General features: G+C 42.7%; 1 protein-coding gene across 4 annotated transcripts in view; it reads left to right on the top strand.

Moving 5' to 3' along the window:
• LOC115107637 (unconventional myosin-VI-like) overlaps positions 1-11201 on the top strand; it is a 157375-nt gene extending 146174 nt beyond the window's left edge. For all 4 annotated transcript variants that reach the window (XM_065008696.1, XM_029631094.2, XM_065008694.1 and 1 more), the window contains 3 exons: positions 150-290; positions 8509-8727; positions 8870-11201. In XM_065008696.1, the coding sequence (XP_064864768.1) occupies positions 150-290; positions 8509-8727; positions 8870-9069 (560 nt within the window). In that variant the 3' untranslated portion in view covers positions 9070-11201. The remainder of the gene's footprint in view (positions 1-149; positions 291-8508; positions 8728-8869) is intronic.
• The last annotated feature ends 7973 nt before the right edge of the window (positions 11202-19174 follow it).

Raw genomic sequence — 19174 nt, 5'->3', positions numbered from 1 at the left:
AGCTCTGACCATGGGGGTTCTAGTGTTCTGGTATACTTCAGTACCTGCTATGCTCTCATATTTCTCCCTCCCTTTCTTCTCTCTCTTCCTTTTCTTTTTCTCTACCCTCTCTCCCATTCTCTCTCTTTTTTATCTCTCTCAACCTGCAGACATTGAGTTGCTGGCTGCCTGCCGAGAAGAGTTCCACCGCCGGCTGAAGGTCTACCACGCCTGGAAGTCAAAGAACAAGAAGCGTGGCAGCAACCCCGGCGTCACAGAGCAGAGGGCCCCCAAATCAGTCACTGACTATGGTAAGGGACCCCGCCCCGCAGGAGATATTTCAGACAGTGTTATACAGTACAACATCACTGTAGGTGTTTTTTTCAATTATTTGATAGGCTTGATTCGAAAAACATCCATTTTTATTCTGCTCCCAATACCCTAGAGGCAGACCCAAAGAGACTGTCTCGGTTAGAGCTTTAGCCCCCTATTGAGTATTCTAATATAGTACTGATACTAGTAAATAGGGTGCCATTTGGGACACATGCTGGTGGTGGCTGCTCTCTTCCTCCAGCCTGACCTCTTCTCATTGTTCTCCATAGAAACCTGTGCTGTCTTGCTCCTGGTTCTGCTTCATTTCCATGAGCAGTCACCATGACAACAAAGAGCTATTTTTCCCCCCGTGTGACAGAGTGCAGACACACTTTATTTTAGTCTGTTAGACTACTGATTGGACCACATACCCAGCCCCCATAGAATTACTAACAGAATCATCATGTATAATTATAGGGTCTGTAGCTATGCCCAGCCCCCACCTCTCACTTAGTGGGCATTCACAGCACAGTACCAGCTATACCTCTACCTGCTCTCTGACACAATAACAAGCCAGAGGCTGAGGAGAGCTCATATTTTCAGGGTCCTAGCATAATATAGCCTACAATCTAATGATTTTGCTTGTGAATGACCATATACAGTGGAATGACCCTCCCCGTTCTTCCATGCCTATGGTGTCATCCATTTAGGCCGGTCCTGGCTACCGTAAACACATGTAAAGATGTGGTAATGACTCTGTCATTATATATAATGGTTTCTTCTTCCCCTAACATCTATGATGTTGTGATAGGCTCAAAAATGTATTCATAGGAAATCCATTTGTCATTCCATGATCTTGTCTTGCATGTTGTTGGTTTCATACCTGTGCCATACTGCATGTGATGTTTGTAAGTGTAACCTGGCATGTTTACTTTCAGATCTCGCACCTCGTGTGAGACAAGCACGTAAGTGGTTCTCCACGATGTAGCAGCATCACTAACCTCAGCCCCTAACCCATCTATTAACCAGTGGGAAACGGAGGGTGTGTGGAAGGGGTTTACTTTCTGTTTTGGGATGCACCCTATTTCCTTGTAGTGCACTACTTTTTACCAGGACCCATAAGGCTCTGGTCAAGGACCCATAAGGCTCTGGTCAACAGTAGTGCACTATATAGGAAATAGGGTGCCATTTGGGATGCAAACTTGGTGATGGCGTAAGGAATCATAGAGCAACTGGTTTCTTTAAAAAAAAAAATAATCGCCTTTAGATTGCATGTTATTTTATTCCTGGGACAGAATAAGGTTATTAAGAGGTTGTCAACTAAGTGCACCTGCCATTCTTTGAAGATTATTAAGGGGGTGTCAACTACAGTAAGTGCACTTTGAAGATTATTAAGGGGTTGTCAACTACAGTAAGTGCACCTTGAAGATTATTAAGGGGGTGTCAACTGCAGTAAGTGCACTTTGAAGATTATTAAGGGGGTGTCAACTACAGTAAGTGCACTTTGAACATTATTAAGGGGGTGTCAACTACAGTAAGTGCACTTTGAAGATTATTAAGGGGGGTGTCAACTACAGTAAGTGCACTTTGAAGATTATTAAGGGGGTGTCAACTACAGTAAGTGCACCTTGAAGATTATTAAGGGGGGTGTCAACTACAGTAAGTGCACTTTGAAGATTATTAAGGGGTTGTCAACTACAGTAAGTGCACTTTGAAGATTATTAAGGGGGTGTCAACTTCAGTAAGTGCACTTTGAAGATTATTAAGGGGGTGTCAACTACAGTAAGTGCACTTTGAAGATTATTAAGGGGGGTGTCAACTACAGTAAGTGAACTTTGAAGATTATTAAGGGGTTGTCAACTACAGTAAGTGCACCTCGAAGATTATTAAGGGGGGTGTCAACTCCAGTAAGTGAACCTTGAAGATTATTAAGGGGGTGTCAATTACAGTAAGTGCACCTTGAAGATTATTAAGGGGGTGTCAACTGCAGTAAGTGCACCTTGAAGATTATTAAGGGGGGTGTCAACTACAGTAAGTGCACCTTGAAGATTATTAAGGGGGGTGTCAACTACAGGAAGTGCGCCTTGAAGATTATTAAGGGGGGTGTCAACTACAGTAAGTGCACCTTGAAGATTATTAAGGGAGTGTCAACTAAGTACACCTGGCATTCTTCGAAGATTATTAAGGTGTAGGATATTGTACGAGACACAGTGTAGTCTAACGTCTAACGTAAGCTGATCGAGAATGAGGATGTGTACAAAGAGATTTTAAAGTGCCTAAATGGCTGGTGTTATTGATGCTGATGCAAATGTGATGTGGCTACGCTGACAATGGGAGCTAAAAGTTCTCAGGCAATCAGGCTAAATTGTGTTTGGGATGGATGTGTGTGCGCGTCCCAAATGACACCTTATTCCTCACATGCTGACCACACTGCTCGCGTTGCAAAATAAATGTACACATGCATGTTATTCAATCATTGCATCCACACTTCTCCCGCACGTCAGCGAGCGTCTCTGTAGCCAGGCGCTAAAATAGAACTTGGTTCTATTTGTGACACTTGAAGCACTGCAAGTTCCCCTCTCCCATCTCCTCATTGGTTTTTAGGAGAATATACCCACGTGTCATTTCCTCATTGGTTTTTAGGAGAATATACCCACGTGTCATTTCCTCATTGGTTTTTAGGAGAATATACCCACGTGTCATTTCCTCATTGTTTTTTTAGGAGAATATACCCACGTGTCATTTCCTCATTGGTTTTTAGGAGAATATACCCACGTGTCATTTCCTCATTGGTTTTTAGGAGAATATACCCACGTGCCATTTCCTCATTGGTTTTTAGGAGCATATACCCAACGTGGGTGATTGAAAGATGAACTAAGGTCCACACTCCAGTCGGTGGTGGTAATGCACCTTAAAGTTGGTTGCCAACCTCCATATAAAGTCCAAAGAAGAAGCCTGAAGGAGGAGAGATTACTAGAAACAAACTCTGTTTACTCCTCTTTTTTTTTTTTTTTTTTTCTTCTTTACCCCTTTTTCTCCCCAATTGGTAGTTACAGTCTTGTCCCATTGCTGCAAATCCCGTACGGACTCTGTAGAGGCGAAGGTCGAAGGCGGTGCATCCTCCGAAACCCAGCCAAGCCGCACTGCTTCTTGACACAACGCCCGCTTGACCCGGAAGCCAGCCACATCAATGTGTCGGAGGAAACACTGTTCACCTGGGGATCGTGTCAGCTTGCATTGCGCTTGGCCCGACACAGGAGTCACTAGTGCGCGACGGGACAAGAACCTCCCCTAACCCGAACGAAGCTGGGCCAATTGTGCGCCACCCCATGGGTCTCCCGGTCACTGCCGGCTGTGACAGAGCCTGGACTTGAACCATGATTTCTAGTGACACAGCTATCACTGCAATGCAGTGCCTTAGACCACTGTGCCACTCGGGAGGCCTGTTTACCCTTTTGTCTGTGGATTAATTGTCAGAGTAGAGGACCTTGCGCGTTTCTGGTAATAATAACAACCCAATGTTTATATCCCAGGATGAATTGGCTAGCAACAGCAAGCTAGCAAGCAAAATGGTCATAAATGTTTAATGCTTTTCGTCTGTCCCCAAATTAATATAGTTCAGAGTTCGTTTTGATATTTCAACCTGTGTGTCCTAATCGCATCTGGTGTGGGTGGACAAAATCCACATACGCATGTTGCGCCCGGTCTAGTCAGCATGTTAGATAGTGCACTACTTTTGACCGGGGCCCATAGAGAATAGGGTGCCATTTGAGACACTGCGGGTCTCCGTCTCATCGTGTTTATGGGAGTGTGACAGCATAACACGTCAACCTGCTGAGGCGACCCCGGGATGCTGGCCTTCTAGGCAGAGTTGCAAAGAAAAAGCCATATCTCAGACTGGCCAATAAAAATAAAAGATTAAGATGGGCAAAAGAACATAGACACTGGACAGAGGAACTCTGCCTACAAGGCCAGCATCCCGGAGTCGCCACGTCACTGTTGACGTTGAGACTGGTGTTTTGCGGATACTATTTAATGAAGCTGCCAGTTGAGGACTTGCGAGGCATCTGTTTCTCAAACTAGACACTCTAATGTACTTGTCCTCTTACTCAGTTGTGCACCGGGGCCTCCCACTCCTCTTTCTATTCTGGTTAGAGACCGTTTGTGCTATTCTGTGAACGGAGTAGTACACAGCGTTGTACGAGATCTTCAGTTTCTTGGCCATTTCTCGCATAGAATAGCCTTCATTTCTCCGAACAAGAATAAGACTGACGAGTTTCAGAAGAAAGTTTGTGGACATTTTGAGCCTGTAATCGAACCCACAAATGCTGATGCTCCAGATACACAACTAAACTAAAGGTCAGTTTTATTGCTTCTTTAATCAGCACAATAGTTTTCAGCTGTGCTAACATAATTGATAATGGGCCTCTGTACGCCTATGTAGATATTCCATAAAAAATCTGCCATTTCCAGCTACAATAGTCATTTATAACATTAACAATGTCTACACTGTATTTCTGATCAATTTTATGTTATTTTAATGGACAAAAAAATATTTCAAAAACAAGTACATTTCTAAGTGACTCCAAACTTTTGAACGGTAGTGTACATTCTCAAAAATGTCTTAAAACACAGTTTTTGCTTTGTCATTATGGGGTATTGTGCGTAGATTGATGAGGCGGGAAAAAAACAATTGAATCCATTTTAGTATAAGGCTGCGACAGCGACTTTTGTGGATTTTACATGTTGTGGTGGTCTGCAAAGTTGTTTCCACGGGTAACAAAAAGACAAATTAACGTGACAGGAACTGAATTGAATGTAAATTGCTTTGAAAAAGCTTGTGGTTTGCTCTGTTCTCCGTTGACATTTGGTACGCTTGTTTTTGTGAGAAATCTTCTAAAAAGAACAGGCATTTTGCATTAATATGAAAAACATACACAAAAATATGAAAATACTACATGTCAAGTCTCAAAATCTCTATTACCTTTGTATTGTTTTATGTTCTCCTGATTCAACAAGGAAAATGATGAGTTCAACATTGAGCCTGTCAATTTGCCTTAATTCTCTCACAGCATCCAGCCTAGCTGACGCGATGCTATTTTCCTGGTTTTTCTTTTATTTCTTTTATTTTTTATTACCACTTATCTTCTCTGGCCTCCATTGATTTAGTCACCCTAATGTTGACCATCCTGCAAGGGTAAAAACTCCAATAACTTTTGACATGAAGTTTGAACCATTGGCTTTCTTAGAGGAGTATCTATACAATTAACAGATTATTTACCCATAGGTCCAAAATCTGCAATTTGATTGGACACCCCCGAGCAGTGGTACTCTCTAATGTTATTCATTCTCTATATATTTTCCTTACATGACTTTTGCACCATCTTATAGTTTATTTCAACTTCATAATTATTTTAAGAGACCCCAGCGTTTCCCAAACCAAGTCCTCGGCACCACAAGGGGTGCACGTTTTGGATTTTGCCCTAACGTTACACAACTAATTCACATTATTAAAGCTTGAAGATGAGTTCATTATTTTAATCAGCTGTGTAGTGCTAGTGCAAAAAACCCAAGGACCGAGTTTGGGAAGCCCTGCCCTATGAGGTCCGGAGCCTGATGGTTTTCTGTTCTACCTGATAATGAATTGCACCCACCTGCTGTCCCAGATCTAAATCAGTCCCTGATTAGAGGGGAAGAATGAGAAGAAGCAGTGGAACTGGCTTTGAGGTCCAGATTGTAGTTTGAGGGCCCAATAGATTATACACTGCTCAAAAAAATAAAGGGAACACTTAAACAACACAATGTAACTCCAAGTCAATCACACTTCTGTGAACTCAAACTGTCCACTTAGGAAGCAACACTGATTGACAATAAATTTCACATGCTGTTGTGCAAATGGAATAGACAACAGGTGGAAATTATAGGCATTTAGCAAAACACCCCCAATAAAGGAGTGGTTCTGCAGGTGGTGACCACAGACCACTTCTCAGTTCCTATGCTTCCTGGCTGATGTTTTGGTCACTTTTGAATGCTGGCGGTGCTTTCACTCTAGTGGTAGCATGAGACGGAGTCTACAACCCACACAAGTGGCTCAGGTAGTGCAGCTCATCCAGGATGGCACATCAATGCGAGATGCGGCAAGAAGGTTTTCTGTCTGTCAGCGTAGTGTCCAGAGCATGGAGGCGCTACCAGGAGACAGGCCAGTACATCAGGAGACGTTGAGGAGGCCGTAGGAGGGCAACAACCCAGCAGCAGGACCGCTACCTCCGCCTTTGTGCAAGGAGGAGCACTGCCAGAGCCCTGCAAAATGACCTCCAGCAGGCCACAAATGTGCATGTGTCTGCTCAAACGGTCAGAAACAGACTCCATGAGGGTGGTATGAGGGCACGACGTCCACAGGTGGGGGTTGTGCTTACAGCCCAACACCGTGCAGGACGTTTGGCATTTGCCAGAGAACACCAAGATTGGCAAATTCGCCACTGGCGCCCTGTGCTCTTCACAGATGAAAGCAGGTTCACACTGAGCACATGTGACAGACGTGACAGTCTGGAGAACGTTCTGCTGCCTGCAACATCCTCTAGCATGACCGGTTTGGCGGTGGGTCAGTCATGGTGTGGGGTGGCATTTCTTTGGGGGGCCGCACAGCCCTCCATGTGTTCGCCAGAGGTAGCCTGACTGCCATTAGGTACCAAGATGAGATCCTCAGACCCCTTGTGAGACCATATGCTGGTGTGGTTGGCCCTGGGTTCCTCCTAATGCAAGACAATGCTAGACCTCATGTGGCTGGAGTGTGTCAGCAGTTCCTGCAAGAGGAAGGCATTGATGCTATGGACTGGCCCGCCCGTTCCCCAGACCTGAATCCAATTGAGCACATCTGGGACATCATGTCTCGCTCCATCCACCAACGTTGCACCACAGACTGTCCAGGATCCCTCAGGAGACCATCCGCCACCTCATCAGAAGCATGCCCAGGCATTGTAGGGAGGTCATACAGGCACGTGGAGGCCACACACACTACTGAGCCTCATTTTGACTTGTTTTAAGGACATTACATCAAAGTTGGATCAGCCTGTAGTGTGGTTTTCCACTTTCATTTTGAATGTGACTCCAAATCCAGACCGCCATGGGTTGATAAATTTGATTTCCATTGATCATTTTTGTGTGATTTTGTTGTCAGCACATTCAACTATGTAAAGAAAAAAGTATTTAATAAGAATATTTCATTCATTCAGATCTAGGATGTGTTATTTTAGTGTTCCCTTAATTTTTTTGAGCAGTGTATATACAGTATGTCACTGGAACAAATGCCACAAAGAAATTATATCGGTCACTCTCGGTTTCAGCTTTCTCTCTGAACAAAAACGAGGGAGGGACTCTGAAAGGTGTTAGGAATGGGTGTCTCTAGTTAATATAATACCTCCATGGGGTTGGGGTGCCGATGTGTTAGCGTCTTCACAGTCAGTCACAAAATTTTGTACTTTTACTGAGTTGGAGTGAAAGATCCATTTTGTTTGGTGACCGTTTATCTGGGATATGTTGCTTTAAAGGAAAGGATATATAAACTGTAATGTATCCATACTCCAGTCCTCCAGTACCACCAACAGCACAGATTTTTGTTGTGGCCTCGGACAAGTGCACATGATTCAACTTGTCAACTAATCAGCAAGCCCTCAATGAGTGGAAATAGGTGTTTTTTTGTCTGAGGTACAACAAAAATGTGTGCTGTTGAGGGGTACCAGAGGATGGGTTGAGAACCACTGCTGTACCACGCCTGTCAACAGGGCTGAGGCTACTCTACCACTGTCTTTCTCTGGTCCTTTTATCCATAGAGCCTCCCACCCATCCACCCCCTTCAATCACTATCCCTCATTTATTTACGCTCCACTTTGTAGAGAATATGCAAATCTATGCTCTTTATGTTTTGATACGAGCGTTCAAACTCTTTAACAAACACCTGACATGCTGCTTGTCGCTCTAATTTACTCCCCCTTTGATCAGTAGCTCTGTGATCTACTGCTAGTGCTGACCCCTCCTCCCTAGCTCGAGCAACATCACACTCCCTGCATCCATATTGGTTCCTGTTACTTCCCAGTCTATTGGTTTCTGTTACCATTCATATTGGTTCCTGTTTTTACCCCACCCCTATTGGTTAGGCTATTGTTCCTTCCCATTCCAATCAACAAGCGTCATTAGTCTAACTAGCCCCTCCCCCAACAGCCCAGGCGAACTCAGCCCCGCCCATCCCAGCCAGGCAACATGAGGTGGCCATGAACAGGCAGCAGCGCTACTTCCGCATCCCCTTCATCCGGCCCGGGGACCAGTACAAGGACCCACAGAACAAAAAGAAGGGCTGGTGGTACGCCCACTTTGATGGGCCCTGGATCGCAAGGCAGATGGAGCTGCACCCGGACAAGCAGCCCATCCTGCTGGTGGCAGGTCAGTCAGTGAAACAGAACTCATAGTATAGGCGATCTTCTCTCTCTCGTGTGTGCGTATGCACGCTCATTTATCTGTACGATTTATAGTCTTACTGCCTCACAGGCACGATGCTCTATTTTTTTGCGGTCTGTGTCTCTAGGGAAAGACGACATGGAGATGTGTGAGCTGAGCCTGGAGGAGACAGGCTTGACAAGGAAGAGGGGAGCTGAGATCCTGCCCCGGCAGTTTGAGGAGATCTGGGAGCGCTGCGGGGGCATCCAGTACCTCCGGAGAGCCATCGAGAAACAACAGGCCCGCCCCACCTACGCCACAGCCATGCTGAAGACCCTCCTCAAGTAAAGGGTGTTGGGTGAATTTGCCCCTAGTCGCTGATTGTGGGTCAGTTTAGCATTTTCCCCACCTAAAGGTTAAGGTTAGGATTGGGGGACGGGAAGCTGATCCTAGATCTGTACTCTGGGAAACTTCACCCTGGAGCTAAAGCCCCCTGTCTTAAACCACGGGCCTTTCTCTCACTACAGCAAAGGGAAGAATGTACTAAGCTACTGTACCTAACACAGTGGGTATTCAAGCCTACTGTACCTAACACAGTGGGTATTCAAGCCTACTGTACCATGTTTTGACTGGGGGCAAGTCATAAATTAACCACTTTTTGTTAATTGTCTTTTTTCTTTTGTTCATGTTGTTGGTCTTGGCTGCTTTCAATTGTCTTGATGTATTATTTCTTGGTGGGTGCGGGGGAATTTGCAGTGAACCTATGCAGAGGAATCGGACAGTGACTAATTATTACATCTAGTTTTGTTTCTCGAGCAAATATGGATGTTTTCCTTTTAATATTCCTGCTACTTTAACTACAAGGCCTTATTAAAACTACTTTAACAGGGTAATTTGCTGAAAGTAGGAAGTGTTTCAAAGCTGCCTCCAAATAAGTTTTGAGTATTAAATTGTTGATGTTTAATATTATATCTTTGTGATTTAAAATGAAGTCAACATTTTGTCTCTGCAGTCTTAACAGCTTGTTGATCATTTCACTCAAACCGATACTTGCTGTTTATTTTCATGTAGTAATTATAGGACAATACTTGCACAAGAGAGGGGTAGAAATGGGCTAGGTTGGGGTAGAAATGGGCTAGGTTGCAACTCTGTTTTCTCATGTGAGGTAGTTATACTTGAGCGTCAGGTTCTTCTCTAAGGATATTTTTTAGTAACTGCACATAAATTCACATTCATTTCTAATTATAATATTTGATAATACTGTAATAAGTTTTTACCTCTGGCTTTCAGACTGAATGTAATATGGGTTTGTTGATTTGTTCCTTCAGTCCTTACTGTTTGGTTAGGAGCGGTTTGTTTTATTCTTCATATGTGTGATTTAGGTTTGCTAATGCTATTTCCTTTTCACATTCCCCAACCATTCATTACTAAAGCCACATGGTTGAAATTGTTTCATGTTCTCCACATGAAACAATGCCTATTCCAAATATTGAAACAAAAAGAAAAATAATGAATGAATCAAACTTAATTATGAGAAGTGAATAATACAAATCTTGAGATACTCTACGATGTCGGACCAAATGTGTGTATGGGACAAAAACTGAATAGTGAAATCGTGTTGATGTCTTCTTGACCCCAACTTCATTCAAGCTCATATACAATAAAGTCAGCTATTCTTCTCTCTGCTAGATATTCCAATAGACACATACATACAGAATGTTCTACGTGTATGATCGAGAGTCTAATGTTTCTACACAGGAATGTACACATTTATTTTCTAAATAAATATTTCTACTCTAAGATACTCTAAAGCATGTGTCAAACTCATTCCACAGAGGGCCATGTGTCTGCGGGTTTTTGCTCCACCCTCGTATTTGATTAATGAATTAAGGTCACTAATTAGTAAGGACCTCCCTTCACCTAGTTGTCTACTGTAGGTCTTAATTGAAAGGAAAAAACAAAAACCTGCAGACACTCAGCCCTCCATGGAATGAGTTTAACACCCCTGCTATAAAGGGTTTGGTCACATGACTCATGTTTCTTAAAATAAACAAATGATGAAGCAATAATTTACACACGCAACACTACAAGGAGGACAGACTGTCTCAAACACACAGTACATGACAATCTTGTGAGACTAGAACTACTCTCTTCAGGTAAGGCTGTTAGTCTTGAGTTTCTTCTCATTCCCTTAGACGCTCTGCACAAGCGAAAGGCGACGTCGTGGTTGTTTGACATCTATCCACTCATGCTCGTGTCTAAAGCATGTCTTCAGTTTAGCCCGAAGTATTTCTGACAAACAGCAGAGTTTACTACTGTAGTGTGGGGTCTCCTTGAATATCGCTTGTAATGTACAACAAATGACTGACTGACTTCCATATGCTCTGTATCTCACAACACGCATAGCAATCATTCCTCAGATACTGCCTTTTCCAATGCTGATCTCTAACTGAAATAAATGCATTTCATGCTTCACTCAACTGCTTTTGGCCCTCGTGTTTGACATCACTCTATTTCTCAACATGGTAATGGTAAAGCAGCAAAAATACACACGGTTAAAAAGCCCTATTGAAGACAGTGAGTAGTTCATTTCCCTGATGTGTACAGAACAGATGTTTGACGACACTGAGGAAACAGAGATGGACTTTATACAATTATCAATATTACACCAATACAGAGACAGACATTATGATACAGGTGTACAGTATGTGATATTAACTATACTCCATTGCAACATACATACCTCATGAGGAAAACATCACTTTTCTTCTGGCATTTTTATTTAATTTTTTTAAGTGCTACTACATTGTCAGCACATTATGTATAAAAGCAGTTTGCTGTCCTGGGGTGCCTTTGCAACTTGATAAATGCAGCGAAATGATCACATCTGTTTGTCGTCCACAGTTTGGGGAGTATCCTTTCAGGTGAAACACAGGCTTTGGAAAGCTGAGATGAAGGGGTTGTGTCTGCCTGTCAATCAGAAGACCGCAGATCAATGTCTTTCTGCAGTCACAACAGTCTGTTAACTGCATCAGCTATTAAATATCCTTTATAAACGGTACTTTGTTGCTTCTGCAGTGATCCAAAGGCTGTCTTCTGCAGTGATCCAAACACTGTCTTCTGCAGTGATCCAAAGGCTGTCTTCTGCAGTGATCCAAACGCTGTCTTCTGCAGTGATCCAAAGGCTGTCTTCTGCAGTCGCCATGTCTAAAACAGGAGAAACACAGATGCCAGTGTTACCTTTGTTCGTATTTGCCAAAGGGAGTGTACAGTGTATGCAGGCTAAGGTAGTTCCACTTTGTCAAGCATTCATTAAACTGGCATAGTGTAGAAACACAAGTCTGATACTTTATGTTGTATGATCTTTGGAATGAAAGTCAGCCATGTTATATTCTGTTTGTTTAAATTTAACCCTTAATTCATTACATTTGACCCAGTTCCTCAACAGCAAAATGACTGACCTGGAAAGAGGGTCAAAGAAGGCTAGACTAATTTCAAAGCCTGCATTTGGAAAGCAACCACAGGCTTGCCAATCCGTCTCTCCTCCATCAAGAGGTGAATAACATGGACTAAGCGTTCCCTTTGGGAGCTTTGGTCTGTCTGTGTGAGGTGTGTCTGTCTGTGGCTTACAGTCTTGTGGAAATACACTCGACTAAACCAATTTGAGTGCCACCCGTAAACTAGTGGAAAGATCATGGACCAATTTATTTGAATGATAATTATATGATGTCATGGTTTGATTTGCTTACTTGTTTCGATAATGTGGCATGACTGGGTCCGAAATGAAGGTCAAATAAAGATTTTAAAAAGCAAATAATCAAACAAGTCCTTACCCCAGTACATAGTGTTGATGTAATTCAACCCTCTATTTTATTAACTTGTCATGCCGGGAAGACTTGTATACTTGTCTGGGTATCTGCCAACAAAAAACATGAAAAAGGTTATTGAGACAAAAATAACAAACAAATGGGCGAACAAGAAAACAATTGCAACTATATATTATCCCAAGGGGCAAAAATCACATGGGGTGAAGCATGACAAGAGGTTTTTCTGTAAAGAAGACAGTCGTTAGGTCACTGTATAGACCTGTGAGATTGTCACAATGGAAGGACACGGAGTTCACTATGGTGCAGATGCATTATCCTTTTTTGGCAAAACTACTGTTCCTCCACTTTGCTCACAGACCAATGGACTGACATTAACTATCTAATAGTCGGATATTTAAACTATTTTAGAATCTTACGCGATTGTAGACCTACATTGTTTACTGGAATAGATTTCCATGAGACAAAAATGTACCTGAGAAATCTTTAACTATTTACAATAAGATTACTGAACGCTAGATAATGTCAGCAGCACCCTGTATGGTATTAACCTTTGAGTTTTCATAGACTGAGAAAGCTAGATAATGTATTAACCTTTAGATTTTCATAGACTGAGAAAGCTAGATAATGTATTAACCTTTAGATTTTCATAGACGGTTGTTATTTCAGACTGTTTGTGGTGCTGTCTGATCTAGGGGCTGGATTACTGTGTTAGGGTCTGTTTGTGTCCCAAATGGCACCCTATTCCCTATATACACCGCAGGGCACTATTTTGTCCCTGCCCTACGGGCCCTGGTCAATTTTAATGCACTAGATAGGGAATAGGATGCCATTTGGGATGCGCTCACTGTGTTAATAGGAGATGTCAAATCCAGGTCTGTGTGGGTGTGTTGACTGGTTCCTGGTGGGGTGAAGCCCCCCAATGCTCGCATAATTACACATGGAACTAACCGGATCAGAGAGGGACCTAAAGCCACTGACACTTTAACCTTTGCTTGAACACTCAGTATTTACATATACTGGAGGGCAGTGGTATTCAAATATTTTCAGCGGGGACCCCGTTTTTTCCCCAAGAATTTCTTGCGACCCCGCCCAACCCAAAATCTAATGACACAACCTTAAATAACAAATAACCTTCAATTCATTGCATTTTCATCTATCAAAATGACTACTTTTTCTTTTACTCAATATTTATCTATTTTTTTAATTAGCTTTCTCATAAACGTTTGTATATTGTCCCATACAATAATCTGTTCTCTTCATTTTTGTTCCTAAAAATATATGTATAGTAATTTTGCCGACCCCAATGCAGCTCCTCCGTGACCCAGACTATGAATACCACTGCTGTAGTGGGATTAGTTAAGTGTTAGTGTAGTTAGTATAGTATGTGTATAGTGTATGTATAGTTAGTGAAGGAGATTTGGAAGTTTCAGATTCTTGTCATATGGTCTTTACTGAAGCAAAACATATTTAGTTGGCCCATACAGAAATTCATCTTTACGCATATAAAAGGCATAATGATTACCTTTGAAGATGTTTTTTTTAATAAGAACCAAGATTTAAGTGGTGATGATTTCTAAAGATGTCCCTTTTACCTCTGTAGCTGAGAGGAGTATGTTTAATTGGGTATAATCAAAATTATGTTAAGCGAAAAATGACATTATGGAGACATTTTCTCTCTAGGTTCCAGAGAGTCAGCACAATACTGTCTGGAAGTCTGTGACTGCAAGCTGGGAGCTTATAACATCGAGAGAAAGTCACTCTGTTCCGAAAACCTCAAGTCCACTAGTATTAATTCTACAGTACCAGTGCAGCTCTCAGCTCTAAAAGCAAAATGGGGACGTTATCTCTTACTAGAATGTATATAGTAAGTGTTGAAAGAAGAATACATATAGTACAGCTAAATACATGTACCGTACAAATCAACACAGTGAAGAAAAGACTTTTGCTTACGCCAAAGTCACTGTCTCTCTGGTCCGTCTACATTGTGTGTACATGAATATCATGAGAGCTATCACGGCATAAACAAAGGACAGGAAGCCCACAAAGCAGCTTATGAAAAGGAGGGGGTCTACTGGCACGGCCACCAGCTCAGTGCAGCGCTCCCCGTTAAAGTGCCAGACATTACCTACAGGACATCTAAAGAGGTCAAAGACACTGGGTTAGAGCACATTATGAACACTACAGTTCTTGAAAGTGTGTGTTTGTGCACGTGTGTTGCATGTGGCATTAGAATGTCATGTTGTGTTGCTTTCTTCTCAACACTTTAAGTAGACAACATCAACAAAGAGAACAACATCAAGTTGAACTCTAACAGGTGAGAGAAACAACAAGTGATGGCAATGGATATTATAATTCATACATCATAGTAACAATGAATGGCTTAATAGAAATCTGGATATACAGAATCATGGCACAATGTTTACTTTATTTGGATTTGGTTACGCTAAGGTACCTGCAAGTGGCTCCATGTCCAGGCACTATCTCACACTGACCCCCGTTTTGGCAGTAGTCGGGCTGCAGGACACAGATACTCTGACAGGGTAAACCGTCCAACGTAATGTAGCCTGGGTCACACAGACACTCGGCCTCCCGAGACCAGCGGTTCACCACACAGCGAGAGAAGTCGTTGCACGCCAAGAACTTACAGGGATCTGCTTGATCAGCTGTTAAAAAATAATGAAGAACGGGGAAATGGTAAGATCAGTATTCATTAAATATCAAAGTAGCTGTGAAGCTGTCTTCTCCCCCTTTTTAATGAACCTCTTTCTCTCGATTGATTCGATTGATTTTAATGAGGTAGGTCCTCCTCGGCTTCTTCTCTGCATTTCATTTTAAGGTTTAGCACATTAGCTAGGGAAAAGTCTAATATAGATGGTACAGACAAACCATAACATTAGATGGATTTTACACCCATAGGGGGCACAGAGGCATGTGCCCTCTCAGATCTGTCCTGTGTGTGTGATATACTCTCTCTCTATATATATATATATATATATATATATATATATATATATATAACAGTGTAGATTTGCTGTCCCCTCAAAATAACTCAACACACAGCCATTAATGCCTAAACCACTGGCAACAAAAGTGAGTACACCCCTAAGTGAAAATGTCTAAATTGGGCCCAAAGTGTCAATATTTGGTGTGGCCACCATCATTTTCCAGCACTGCCTTAACCCTTTTGGGCATGGAGTTCACCAGAGCTTCACAGGTTGCCACTGGAGTCCTCTTCCACTCCTCCATGACGACATCACGGAGCTGGTGGATGTTAGAGACCTTGCACTCCTCCACCTTCCATTTGAGGATGCCCTACAGATGCTCAATAGGGTTTAGGTCTGGAGACATGCTTGGCCAGTCCATCACCTTTACCCTCAGCTTCTTTAGCAAGGCAGTGGTCGTCTTGGAGGTGTGATAGGTTACCAACCTCATAACTAGCTACTGTACCAAGACATTTCAGGCTATCAATCAAGTTAGAGTAGCTAGCTAATCTAACTATCTTAGCTGGCATGCATTCTGGCAAGGTTGGTAGACTGTAGAAAAGCAAGCAATTACTAAATGTACTGAGTAAAACTCACATTCAATGTTTTACCCAGATTTTAGCAGAGATGCAGAGAAGCATATTTTGTTTCTTAAAAATATAAATTAACACCAGTTAGGAGGATACAGACAGCTCAAGCACATTTTTAGATATGCAGAAAAAAAATATATATTTGACATAGAATTAAGCATAATGATTATGGCTCTAGATTGCAGGAAAAAGTGGTTTCCAGACAGACAGCCGCCCGCCCCCCAGCCACCCTCACATGCTTTGTGCCCCCTTATATTTTCGGGGTGCATGACGCCCCGTCACGTGTTTCACGTGTTTTATTCTTTATTGCTGTAGTATTCTCCATGTTTTGATTCGACTTACTACTGTAAACATGATGTATTTCATATTCTGTAAATGTCACCTTTAAAAATGACCACATAGGGTTCTGGTCAAAAATAGTGCACTATATAGGGACTAGGGTGCCATTTGGGACAAATCCAGGATCTCATCTCATACCCGGCTCTATGTCCAGAGAGTGACTGTCAATCTCAATGTTGAGGCTTATGGCAGCAGCATTGCAGAAGTCTTCTAGGACACAGTGGACGGCCTGGGTCACGTTGTATGGAACTGACTTGGAGAACTTCATCTTGCTGTTGACCACAACGCTGCCGTTCCTGAAGTTGAGAATCTCCAGCTTCTTGAATCCCGTTAGATTGGACTGCAGGTAAGGCAGCAGCTGGACAGAGGAGAGAAAAAAGTGACTATCAAGTGTTCAGACTAATCCATTAGAATCCAAAGGGAACACTGACACTAACTTGCTCTCCAGCCAAGGTGCATGAATGGAGGAGCAAACTGAAGTAAAGAGGAAATTTTAAAAATCGTTCTGTTCTGTTTCCAATGTTTTACTTTGTCGTCTTAAGCATGGTGAGAGATGATTCACTTTCACTTTATTTAGATGACTTTCTAATAACAATGACATTTAACCACTGTCTGTATTTACCGTGCAGTAGTTGAAAGAGTTCTACCCACTAAAATAGAGGCTTTTATACACTATTGTAGAGTGGCATTGCCCTGACACTCAAATCCTCCACTTGCACCTGGTGTGGCGGGGTCCCATTTATTCAAAGTGATGAATGAAAGTGCTAATATAATAATACCAGGTCTCAGCCAGTACCTTTCTGCTGAGTTGAAGAAACCCTTATAGAGTCTTTGAAACAATAACAAAAGGGGCACCCCACCTCTGTTTTGGTAAAAAGCTGAGGGATGGGCCTGAAGAAATGTAACCACTCTCAAATTCATAGACAGAGCTATGGATGCAAGGACTGACCATCCATGATATCAAAATTATTGTTTTAACCATATTTTAGGCCATTAAGTGTAAGTATTTAGTCAGCCACCAATTGTGCAAGTTCTCCCACTTAAAAAGATGAGGACTGTAATTTTCATCAACTATGACAGACAAAATTAGAAAAAAATCCAGAAAATCACATTGTAGGATTTTTAATGAATTTATTTGCAAATTATGGTGGAAAACAAGTATTTGGTAAATAACAAAAGTGTATCTCAATACTTTGTTATATACCCTTTGTTGGCAATGACAGAGGTCAAATGTTTTCTGTATGTCTTCACAAGGTTTTCACACACTGTTGCTGGTATTTTGGCCCATTCCTCCATGCAGATCTCCTCTAGAGCAGTGATGTTTTGGGTTTTTGCTGGGCAACACGGACTTTCAACTCCCTCCAAAGATTTTCTATGGGGTTGAGATCTGGAGACTGGCTTGGCCACTCCAGGACCTTGAAATGCTTCTCACGAAGCCACTCCTTCGTTGCCCGGGCGGTGTGTTTGGGATCATTGTCATGCTGAAAGACCCAGCCACGTTTCATCTTCAATGCCCTTGCTGATGGAAGGAGGTTTTCACTCAAAATCTCACGATGCATGGCCCCATTCATTCTTTCCTTTACACGGATCAGTCGTCCTGGTCCCTTTGCAGAAAAACAGCCCCAAAGCATGATGTTTCCACCACCATGCTTCACAGTAGGTATGGTGTTCTTTGGATGCAACTCAGCATTCTTTGTCCTCCAAACACAACGAGTTGAGTTTTTACCAAAAAGTTCTATTTTGGTTTCATCTGACCATATGACATTCACCCAATCTTCTTCTGGATCCTCCAAATGCTCTCTAGCAAACTTCAGATGGGCCTGGACATGTACTAGCTTAAGCAGGCGGACACGTCTGGCACTGCAGGATTTGAGTCCCTGGCGGCGTAGTGTGTTACTGATGGTAGGCTTTGTTACTTTGGTCCCAGCTCTCTGCAGGTCATTCACTAGGTCCCCCCGTGTGGTTCTGTGATTTTTGCTCACCGTTCATGTGATCATTTTGACCCCACGGGGTCAGCAATCGATTCACAATACCCCATAATGACAAGGGAAAAACAGGTTTTTAGACCTTTTTGCACATTTATATAAAAACAACAACTGAAGTATCACATTGACATAACTATTCAGACCCTTTACTCAGTACTTTGTAGAAGCACATTTTGGCTGCGATTACAGCCTCAAGTATTCTTGGGTATGACACTACAAGCTTGGCACACCTGTATTTGGGGAGTTTCTCCCATTTCTCCCATTCCTCTCAAGCGCTGTCAGGTTGGATAGGGGAGTATCGCTGCACAGCTATTTTCAGGTCTCTACAGAGATGTTAGATCGGGTTCAAGTCTGGGCTCTGGCCGGGCCACTCAAGGACATTCAGAAACTTGTCCCAAACCTACTCTTGCGTTGTCTTGGCTGTGTGCTTAGGGTCGTTGTCCTGTTGGAAGGTGAACCTTCATCCCAGTCAGAGGTCTTGAGCGCTCTGGAGCCGGTTTTCATCAAGGATCTCTCTGTACTTTGCTCTGTTCATCTTTCCCTTAATCCTGACTAGTCTCCCAGTCCCTGCCGCTGAAAAACATCCCCACAGCATGATGCTGCTACCACCATGCTTCACTGTAGGGATGGTGCCAGGTTTCCTCAAGAGGTGACGCTTGGCAATCAGGCCAAAGAGTTCAATCTTGGTTTCATCGGACCAGAGAATCTTGGTTCCTATGTCCTTTAGGTGC

This window comes from Oncorhynchus nerka, linkage group LG24 (genome assembly GCF_034236695.1).
Source record: "Oncorhynchus nerka isolate Pitt River linkage group LG24, Oner_Uvic_2.0, whole genome shotgun sequence".
Lineage (NCBI taxonomy): Eukaryota > Metazoa > Chordata > Actinopteri > Salmoniformes > Salmonidae > Oncorhynchus > Oncorhynchus nerka.
Note: the sequence above shows the minus strand (reverse complement) of the source record. Positions and strands in the feature narration are given on the sequence as shown.